The sequence below is a fragment of the Taeniopygia guttata genome, chromosome 15 (genome assembly GCF_048771995.1).
Source record: "Taeniopygia guttata chromosome 15, bTaeGut7.mat, whole genome shotgun sequence".
Classification (NCBI taxonomy): Eukaryota; Metazoa; Chordata; class Aves; order Passeriformes; family Estrildidae; genus Taeniopygia; species Taeniopygia guttata.
Window position 1 is genome coordinate 12,520,701 of NC_133040.1, and position 11,072 is coordinate 12,531,772.

General features: G+C 45.7%; 1 protein-coding gene across 4 annotated transcripts in view; it reads left to right on the plus strand.

The window, feature by feature from the left end:
- Positions 1-5,548, plus strand: part of TMEM132B (transmembrane protein 132B) — a 220,584-nt gene extending 215,036 nt beyond the window's left edge. For 2 of the 4 annotated variants that reach the window (XM_072936167.1, XM_030285360.4), the window contains exon 9: positions 123-5,357. In XM_072936167.1, the coding sequence (XP_072792268.1) occupies positions 123-1,277 (1,155 nt within the window). In that variant the 3' untranslated portion in view covers positions 1,278-5,357. Of the gene's footprint in view, positions 1-122 lie in introns of all 4 variants that reach the window. The other 2 variants (XM_041719479.2, XM_030285361.4) reach the window with 1 other exon arrangement.
- The last annotated feature ends 5,524 nt before the right edge of the window (positions 5,549-11,072 follow it).

Genomic DNA, 11,072 nt, shown 5'->3' on the forward strand with positions numbered 1-11,072 from the left:
AACAAACTAAAAAGAAGCTCAGAAGTTAAACTATATTTTTTTTCAGGCTTTAACAGCGGAGTGTCTGATTTGTGCTCTCTCTCTCACACCTATTTTTCCCCCCCTAATGCTCTCCCCACCAGGAGGCTGTGGTGAGTGCTTGGGTTTTGTTCAGCGACGGGTCGGTGACGCCCTTAGATGTCTACGACTCCAAGGACTTCTCCATGTCCATCACCTCCCTGGATGAGATGGTGGTGTCGTCCCACCAGAGCCTCCAGTCCCTCTGGCCCGTGGTGGTGGCAGAAGGGGACGGGCAGGGGCCTCTGATCAAAATTGAGATGGTGATCAGCGAGCCCTGCCAGAAGACCAAGCGCAAGAGCGTTCTGGCCGTGGGGAAAGGAAACGTCAAAGTGAAGTTTGGGCAGAAAGATCTGGACCAAAAAGGGAGCACCAACGACATCGACGACGTGGAGAAGGATTTTAAAAGCCATGCCAGCAATGCTATAGAGAAAGCTGCAGAACAAGAGAGGACAGCACAAGACTGGTCCAAAAACCACGAGGACGTGGCCGGTCCCGAGGACAATGCGAACAAAAGCACAACTTTCATCTCTCCCATTGATCAGGAGTCCCTGGAGGATGGCCAGCTTCAAAATAACCCCACTGCCTTCACAGGTTTCCCCACCCAAGTAGAAATACCAGGAGAAAACAATCCCAGTGATCTCTCATTGACTTCCAGAGGATTGACAGACCTGGAGATTGGCATGTACGCGCTGCTCTGCGTTTTCTGCTTAGCAATCTTGGTCTTTTTGATTAACTGCGTGGCATTTGCTTGGAAGTACAGGCACAAAAGGTTTGCTGTGAGCGAGCAAGGCAACATCCCCCATTCCCATGACTGGGTCTGGCTTGGAAATGAGGTGGAGCTCCTGGAAAACCCAGTGGACATTTCGCTCCCATCAGAGGAGTGCACTACCATGATTGACAGAGGGATGCAGTTTGAAGAAAGCAACTTTCTCCTTAATGGGAGCTCTCAGAAGACTCTTCATAATCATATCCTCAGATCTTCTGAGTACCTTTGTGAAAAAGAAGTTAAAAGTGAACCTATAAATCCTTCTGGGCCAAAGCAGAAGCGAGTAAAGTTCACTTCATATACAACAATACTGCCGGAGGATGGAGGCCCCTACACCAACTCAATTCTATTTGACAGTGATGATAATATTAAATGGGTATGCCAAGATATGAATCTTGGCGATTCCAAGGAACTTAGGGACTATATGGAAAGACTGCAAGACAATATGTAAAACTACTTTCTTATGTTTGTAATCACCTTTATGCCTTCTGTTTATGGATGGTGGAGCAGTCAGTCCAGTCAGCAATAGGAACAAGACAGCCCAAGCCTGGAGGTACTGAGATGAGAACCTGATATCAGAGAGCAGGTCCAAGAGGCTGGCTGGGTGAACCCTGTTTCACCACAAACCAGGATGTGCCCCTAAAACAGCTCCCTGTAGGTGTTGGAGGTGTCACACACGATGGCTGTTTCTGTGTACTGCCTGGTACTAGCAAAATGCTAATCCAACTGCGCTCAGACTCAGAGGAGACTTCATTTGTTTGTCATCTCTCATGAGAAATGGTAAATCAGAAAAGAAAGGGATGTTTGTTTGCATTGATCTTTTCTAGTCGTCGTCCTTTGTAAAGCACAGTGGACATTTCTTGCTTACAGCCTGAGAGGAGGCTCACGGAAAAAGGGATTGGAATGAATCTCATTTTATTGCCTATGTGCAATGCAGCCAAGTAGTCTTATTATTTTTTACAGATATAAAAAACCCCATGTGGTTAATTTCTTCTTATATTGTTTGTGAATTTTATTTGACTTAGGGAACATTAAATATTTTCTTTGAAGGGGTTTGTTTTTTTTTTTTTTTTTTTGGTTGTACCAAAGTGTAGTACAGTAATATTTATAATGATTTGAGTTTTTTATTCATCTGCTTCAGCCCCCAGAGATACCTCCTTCATCACTGATTATCTTCCTCCTTTCCATATGGGTCGTTAGTTTTTGAAACATAGAAAGGAATTAGAACTCTTACTGGGAAAAGGTTGTGTCTTCTTACAGGGAACTGTAAATATAATAATAAACCCTGGAAAATAAAAATCAAGGAGTAGCCCTGGGTTCACTTTTGTCATTGCTAATGTGAAAAAATAACCTGTAAAAAAAAAAAACCCAGCACATACTTGAAAGGGAAATGCTTTGCTAAAACAGTAGCATGGCTGACAATACATGTTATTATCTGAGTGAGAAAGTCAAACGTGGGATTGAAATTCATAAAGTAGGAAGGAAAATTTCCAAGGAAATAAGCAAAGCTTGGAGTCACTGTCACTCTGTTCTAATGGTGGTAGAGTTCAGCAGGCCAGACAAGTCCATGCTCAACAGCCCCAGACCTTGTCTAAAACATCCCTGGCCATGAAGCCATTAAAGAGAAAAACTTTGCACCATTGTTTCATTAAAAAGGGAAGAAAAGACACATTGGGACTGCAGCCACACAAGAGACTATCTGATTTTATCAAGGAAAACAAGCTGGAAATTCAAAGCTGCCATTTCATATGCATCACATCTATTTTTTACTACTGAAGGATGACTGAGATAAGTGGAAAATTACAGTTAGGAAAAACCTGAATCTACAGAATACTTAAACCCCCCCCCAGTAAAGCACATGTTCTTGTGATGGATCCTATGCAATGACCACAAGAGCCAAATTGCAACTGCCTTACATACTGGAGTTCCCATTTTCAGGTAGATCAAAGCAAGATTTGAATTTATAGTTCAGCAGTGATATTTAAAAAAAACAGAAAATTGTGTGAAATATTGTGTTTGGGTCTTGATCCACAACTGGGAACATATTTAATGTCACTGCTGCAAAATACAGGAATTTGAACACTGAGACTAGAAGTGAGGACACCAGGTTTATATAAGTGATTAGAGACTTGCTTTTGCTGGCACTGAACTGCACAGGGAGGGGATGGCATCTGTTACAATCTAATTTGGAGGAGAGGAAATAATAGAGCACAGATATGCTTCTGTTTCATAAGGGATGCAGCACTTGCTCGTCAGATGAAGTCTTGGGTTGTTTAACAAATGTTCTCTCCCCTTTCAGTGATCCAGGAAATAAGGAAATATGAATTCCTACAATGATCCTTATCACTAACAACATAAAAACACCTTTTTAGAATTTAACTTCCCTTTCCAATGCGTTATTCTGTATTTGGCCCAACCAGAGAGCAGAACAGAGAGCTCTGGCCTTTCCAGAACTTTCCTGGGGTCTGACTGACCCCAAACCCACTGGGGTGGGAGCTCACAGCTGCCTGGGGCTGAGCTGCCACTGAGGGTGAAGTGCCAGCGTGGCCCTGAAGGTCCTCAGGGAGGTTTTGGGTGCCTCAGTGGCAGAATTTGGGGTGGTTTTAGAGCCACAGAGGTGTCATCCTCCCCAAATTAAATGACAATTGCTGCCCATCAGGAAGGAGCACAGCTGCTACTGGGAACCAGTTAAACAGTGCAGCTGGGCACAGCTGTCCTCACAAAGACCCAATCCCCAAATCTTGCACTGGGGGGAAAGAGAAAGATCTGCACTTTCATAAATTTTCTTTTTCTTTCCCATCACATGTCATTACATGAAAGCTCTTACATGGAAAATGGCAATACAACCATGGAAAAAAAAGCAATACAAAAAAAAAAAAAAAAAAAAGAAGTGGGAAGATAGAATTCCCTATTTTCAGTAAAACTGGGATAACACCAATAAAGTGGAGTTACTTTGGATTTATCCTGGTTTGAGACTTTATGCTACTTCTCATAAGATGAAAGGAAAATATATTCAACATGAATATATCTGATGCAAAATATGAGTTCTGAGTTGATCAGTTCCTTTTATTATCTCAAATTTTAATTCCAAAATTATGTCATGCTCTATAAATTTAAGCAAATTCAATTTAAAATTACTTTAACCCCCCCCCCCCCAATTTTGCTATTTACCTAAATATTTTTAAGTGACGCTGTTAAATACAATATTTTATTCATGGAATGTATAATATTCCAGTTTGCTGTTAACTGAACAGCATTTACACATTGATAAGAAAGTCTCTGCTTTTGAGAGAACAAAGCAATGGTAGCCAAGTGATCAAAAGGCACAAAATGTATGTATGTAAGTGTGTATGCAGGAAAGTAGAATTGTCTGAAAAATAGGAGCTGTACCATCAGATTAATTAGAGTTCTGCTTCAGCAGGAGCCTAGGCACACAAAACCCAGCTGGTGCCAGCCCCCAGCCTGCCAGGGCACCTGGGACAGGAGGGGCAGGAGGGGCAGGAGGGACAGCAGGGACACCAGGGACAGCAGGGACAGAGCCCGGGCATGCACAGGACAGGGAAAGGAGAGCTGCGAGTTCCCATGGGCAGAACTTTTTGTTTCATTCACCCCACAGTGCCCAGCCGGGGCTCCCTGTGCCCCTTCCCCATCCCAGTCACCCCTTAGGGGACCCTGTCCCACTCTTGGGGCTCCCTGTGTCCCTTCCCACCCCTTAGGGACCCCTTAGGGACCCTGTCCCACTCTTGGGGCTCTTCCCCACCCTTAGGGATCCCTTAGGGACCTTGCCAGCTCTTGGAGCTCCCTGTGTCCCTTCCCACCCCTTAGGGACCCCTTAGGGACCCTGTCCCACTCTTGTGGCTCTTCCCACCCTTAGGGACCACTCTGTGCCCCTTCTGCACCCTTAGGGACCCCTTAGGGACCTGGCCAGGCTCTTGGGGCTCCCTGTGTCCCTTTCCCACCCCATAGAGACCCTGTCCCACTCTTGGGGCTCTTCCCCACCCTTTAGGGACCACTCTGTGCCCCCTCCCCACCCTTTAGGGACTTTGACAGCTCTTGGAGTGCCCTGTGCCCCTTTCCCACCCCATGGGGACCCTGCCCCACTCTTGGGGCTCCCTATGTCCCTTCCCCACCCCACAGGGCCCCACTCTACAACACCCCCACGTTCATGTTTGGAGCTGCTGGTCCTTCACTCACCTTGGGGAATGTACAAGAAGACCTTACAGCCATACACAGTGCAGAGAGTCCATTCTCAAATGGAGAAAACCCGTGTGTTGCAAGGTGGGGTCAGAGCCCCACGAATGAAATGCTGATTTTTCCAAGCAGATGTGCTCTTTTATGGACTAGAAATCATGTGCACTACATTGAAATACACGAGAGTGTATTGTGAAATGCATACATTAACTGCTGAATTATAACACTGGATATGTATATACATCACACCCCAGATATTTATACAATATAATAAGTCTTAGATGTATAACATAATGAATTCTGTACAAAATAAACTGTAAGTTAAGACAATGAAACAGAACTTTTATATCTGTGTAATTTGTATGCTGATTAAGTTATTCAAGCTTCAGTTTTCATCTTTTAATGTGCCCTTCAAAAAAGTACTTATTTTCTATAGGCAGATGTCTGAAATAAAGATTTGAGTCTTCAGAAGAGAAGCAAATGAAAGACTGAAAGAAACAAATTTTGCTGGAGAAATAAAAATAATGTTCATGTGGTTGTTTTTTTTTTAGAAAAACCATTTGGTGTTAATGCTGGTCAGGTTGAGCTGTTGGCTGGGCTGAAGGTGATGTGCTGACCAGGGTACATTTTAACTACCAATACCTGTGTAACTGGAAATAATTACCTGTATGCATCTGAGAAACAGCCCAACAAATACAACTGGGTTTTTTTCTTCCAAAAAAGGGAGCCCTGAGGATCTGGCAGGCAGGAGCCCTGCAGAGTGGAATTTGTCACAAATTAAACAGGCCAAATCCTGAAGGCTGTCTGAGCTGAAACTCCCCCTGGCCTTGTTAGGAGCTGGGCTGGACAGGAGCAGAGCTGGAGAATCCCAGCCCTGCCTGGGACCTGCAGGGCTTGTGGGGCTGAGGAGATTCTGGGCTCGGGAAATGCAGCCGGGTGAAAAAATCAGCATTTCTGCCCCCTCTCCATGCTCTCCTCCCAGCATAACTTTGTGTTCCTTGTCCTTGCCCACTTTCTGCAGAACTTTGGTTAGGGAATAAAACTGAGCCGTCTTTTTGAGAGAGGCAGCTGGCTTAAGAAATTAAAGCAAAGTGGGTGATGTTTTGAGGCCTGTTCTGAAGCTCTCAGAGGGCATCACGCTTCCAAAAAACATATGTATCAGCATCAGGGTTTCTAAACCAACACAGACGAAGGCTTGTCTCGTTCCTTCTGATAATCTTGGGTTAGTCTGCTTAAAAAACAATGGGATCTGATGGTACAAAAACCAAATAAGGAGCTTAAGATTTAGTGGAAATGAAGAATGGATATTTTTAATCCTCCAATTTAAACCTGTGGTAGGCAGAGCAGAACACACAGTTTATACCATGGACTTATCTGTAGGATTTTTTTTTTTTAACCAGTAGGGTTTTAAAAGGAAAAGTCCTCGATAATTTTGACAAAGACTGATGCCACTGAGTGTCCCACGTGAGGGTGGCACAGAAAACAAAACTCAGGGCACACAGACACACAGACACTGCCATGGTGTTATTTCAGTGTCCTGAAGGTCCCTGTGTGTGACACAAAGCCAGTCAGGCTTCAGAGGAAAACAGCAAACCTAAACATGAGAATAATTTATCCTGCTGGATAAATACACAGCAAATATTGCACTCCTCCTGGAGCAGCAGACACTCCTTTAGGAACAGCATGACAGGAAATAAATGCATCCAACGAGCACCTTTTGGAACCTGTCTGTAAATGTAGTGTGGGGTGCCTCTGTTCAGCCTCAGTCAGAGCTGGCCTGTGCAGGACAGAGGCGTTCAGGCTCTTTTTTGGCTTTGAGCCACCTCTAATGCATCCCTATAACTTCCCAAATGCTTTGAAAGCACCAGCACACACATCACATCACCAAAACGTACACTAGCAGAAGATTCCAGGCTTTTAGGGCTCGTGCCAGAAGAACTCATCACTAAAGCCATTTAATTTGCTGCCCCACAGCAGCTGCTTTCCTCTGGGTCAGGCTTCTAAAAGCCAGAGTTTCTCAGGGCATCCCTAATTTGGAACGAGCTCATCCTCCCTGGATGGATTTCCTTCCACGGGCACCCCCAGCAGAAGGTACCTCAGGAAGGGGAAATAATTCCTGATTACTTCTCCAGCCTGCACAGCCCTGGGCATCCTCAGGGCACTCACCTGTGCCCAGGTGTGCCTGTGAGGGACCAGCAGAGGGGGAGAACAAACCCAGACCTGGAGCACAGGAGCCGTGAGGCAGAGCAGGAACAACCCCAGAGCAGGGAGGATTCGGAGGAAAACATCCAGAATTTGCCTTCCAGAGTTTCCCACCCAGCCAGGAGCCAGGCAGGGTTCCTGAGGCACTCAGAACTCAGCTTCATTTCCACAGGGACACTCCACTCAGCGTTTCAGAAGCAAACAAGGAGCAGAGGCAGGATTTGGCTGCACGTTCAGTGTTACCTGGCTGTGCTGCTGGGTTTGCACTGTGCCTTACCTTGCCATGCTCTTGGTCACTGGAACTCCTGAGGATGGAGAGTGCTGAAATGAAAATTTGAGTGAGCTGAGGCAGATCATACCCAAAAAAATGGGAGCATGCTGTTGTCAGTACAATGGGGTTTGTAGGGGAGCTGCTTCCTCCCTTTGCCAGGAGCTGCCCTGGGGCTGCCCTCTGCCTCCACTTCCCACCGGTTTTACAGACAAAAAATTCGATGTGACCTCATGGAAACCCTTGGAACCACTCAAACTGACCATTAATTTGGATTAATTCCCTACAATTAATCCCCTGCTGCTTTATGTTCACAGGCTGCTGTTAGCAGGGGCTGAGAGAATTCCCCATATCCCCTGAGAGAATTCCCCGTATCCCCTGAGAGAATTCCCTCTCTCCCCTGAGAGAATTCCCCCTCTCTGCCCAGGACCAAACACCGTCCCTCACACTCAGCAATTCAAGCCAGAGGCCAGGCTGTGCCAGGGAAGCTGCTGTGACTCACATTTAAATGCCTCATATTTGCAGTTGTGTAGCTTTTAGGTGTTTCTGCACTTAAAGGATTGGCAATTTTCATGGATTTAAAGGGAAGGGAAAAAAAAAGATTCCTGCTATCATTTTTGGAAATTCTTTTTGTGACAGGTAACAACATGTAGCACTAGACAAGCAGGTTTTGGTTGTTTTTGTTTTTTTTTTATTCCCTAACAAGGAAGAAAAAATGCAAGCTGGAAACACAGAGGAGCTGGGGATGGTTGACATTTCCTGAGTTACAGCATCACCCCCTGTGAATGATGCATCATGCAATTACCTGCAGATGTAAAAAAAGAAAAAAAAAGGAATAGATTCACAGTGTGGGGGTTTTTGGGAATGGGGGGATGCTTTAGTGGTGGGCCAGATCTCCTCATGACTTAGAACTGTGTGCCTTTTACTGAATCTGCTTCTGCCTGGTTTAACACCTGGCCTGTCTTCATGCTGAGGGTGGTTTGGCTCTGAAGTGAGAGAAAAAAAGTGAAAAATGGTGGCAGCTCCTTCCCACACTGCAGTGGCCCAGAGAAAGGGATCAGGAATGGCCTTTCTGCTGCTGGAGGGGAAGGGGAGCACCCAGGGAGGGAGAAATGGGCTGGAGAGCAGAGCCTGGAGCCCTGAGCAGAGACAAAAACTCAAAAACTGGCAATGGGGCAGCAGCAAAAAGCTGCTCAGGTTTTCCAATAGTCCTTGGCATCTGCACACATTGTGACATCTCCTAGAGCACCCCCGAATCCCTTCAAGGGATCCTGAAATTGGGGAGCAGGTTAAAGCTCCCTGAGATGGATCCTGAGATTGGGGAGCAGGTTAAAGCTCCCTGAAATTGATCCTGAGATTGGGGAGCAGGTTAAACCTCCCTGAGATGGACCCTGAGATTGGGGAGCAGGTTAAACCTCCCTGAAATGGACCCTGAGATTGGGGAGCAGGTTTAAACCTTCTCCTAGAGCACCCACAAATCCATTTAAAGGATTCTGTGAGTGGGGAGCAGGTTAAACCTTTCCTGTGACATCTCCTAGAGAACCCACAAATCCCTTCAAGGGATTCTGAGTTTAGGGATCAGGTTAAACCTCCCTGAAATGGACCCTGAGATTGGGAGCAGGTGGAACCTCCCTGAAAACCCACAGGGTAACATCCCCCAGAGCATCCCCAATGTCCTGTGGCCCTGTGCTGCCCATCAGGCGGCACAGCCTGGGCACACTGGCAGGTTTGGATCAGCTCAGAGCACAGGGACAGGCACCTGCCACCCACTTTGTCCCCATCCTGAGCAGAACTCGCTCTGAGCCCTTTGCCACACGAGCTTTGTTCTCTTTCCAGCACAAAAAGGGCACTTGTCCACACACCTGAATTAGAAAACACATGCTCTGCCATTTCCATGGCAGGCAGAGCTTAGTGAGCCATTAAATATGAACCAGTTCACTGGGCAGAGAAACTCAAACGATAAACAAACTCCCATATTAGCAAAAAATAATAAAAACAAAACAAAAAGCTCTTGGCAGCAGGTTTTTAACACCCATCTCAGTGAATGATCAGGTTCAAAGCCATGCATCTGCTTCCTCCAAATTTTTTATCTCCCTCCTGGAGTGGAGACATCTCTCTAAAGGGGTTTTGGGGAAGGCTGGAAGGTTTTTGGGGCAGGCTGAGGGGATTTTGGGGCAGGCTGAAGGGATTTTGGGGCAGGCTGAGAGGATTTTGGGGCAGGCCAAAGGGTTTTGGGGCAGGCTGAGGGGTTTTGGGGCAGGCTGAGTCTTCTTTTTATTGTTATCAAAGCTTCAGCACACTGTCTGCACCAGACTCTGAGCAGGAAAAACAGCACAAAAATGGCCAACAACCTTGTGCTGCAAGGTTTTTAAGTCTAATAAAAAACTAAGTTACCCAATTTAGAAGTGACACCTGAATTATTTTCCTTTCTTACCCAAAAACTGACCCCTAAAGACCCACAATGCAGATTTTTCCACCCAATTACAAGGTACCACCCAAACCCAAGAAGAAAGGAAGAAAAAGAATGGAACTCAAGACAACACCCCATATCCTCCATCTTGAACCCATCTATAACATCCTAAAAATCCTAAAACCTAAATTTCTCACCCATGTGACATACTGCACTACTTTCTACAGAATCTATTTCACACTTCTGTGGTTTCTGGTTTACCTTGAGGCTTTGGAAGTTTTCTCCATGAATGAGGGTCAAAGTCAGAGCTGCCCTGGGGTCAGGACACCCCAGAGCAGACAGAGAAATGTTCCCAGTGCCCTGGGTTCCCACAGTTTTTAGGGACAGGTATTATTTCCCACAGATCCCACCCACATCTGGCCCCCCTTTGACCTGGGATGTCCCTTGGATGTCCCTCTCTCCGTGGGTGTAATTTCAGGATAAATTAGAGAAGATAAAGTGCCCTGGGGCTTTGGCAGCCCTTTGTCAGTCCTGCATCACCTGGCCCTGGAGCTGCCCCTGGCTGATCCTCTGGGTGGCTCCTGCTTCCCTGCACCTCCTTCTGAGGTGTCACCTCGTCCCCTGCACCCTGCAAAAACTCAGCAGCACTTTTGCCATCTTTTTTTTTGCACTTTTTTTGTTGAGCTAACCCCCCTTTCACTTTTCTTCTGCAGTTACTGTAAAAGGCCCAGCAACTTTACTAATTGCTTTGCAGAAACCATTGAAGATCCCATCTACTGTGATCAAATCCCCTTAAGTAAAATATAAACTGCTACTCCTCTGAATGTAAAACCTAAATCAATAATGGACATGAAATCATCAAGTTTAATCTCGAGCACAGTGAACCCAAGTAATCACTCTTCTTGATCCAAAACTAATTCTGTTTGACAATAAAATACTTCTAGTCTGTGCCATAAAGCAATGGAACAAATAACTTTCTTAACCCTGACAGCTGCTGTCCAGAATCATTACATCTCCTCTCCCCAGCAATCAGGGATGTCACTGCAGGACTCCTTCAGCTCTATTCCTTCATGGGAACTATTCCATTATTTCATTCCTTCCCATGCACAGCTCACGTACACCAGTGCTTGCAAAGAATTCCTTTAAAACTGTGGTGGGGGTTTATTTTCTCTTCC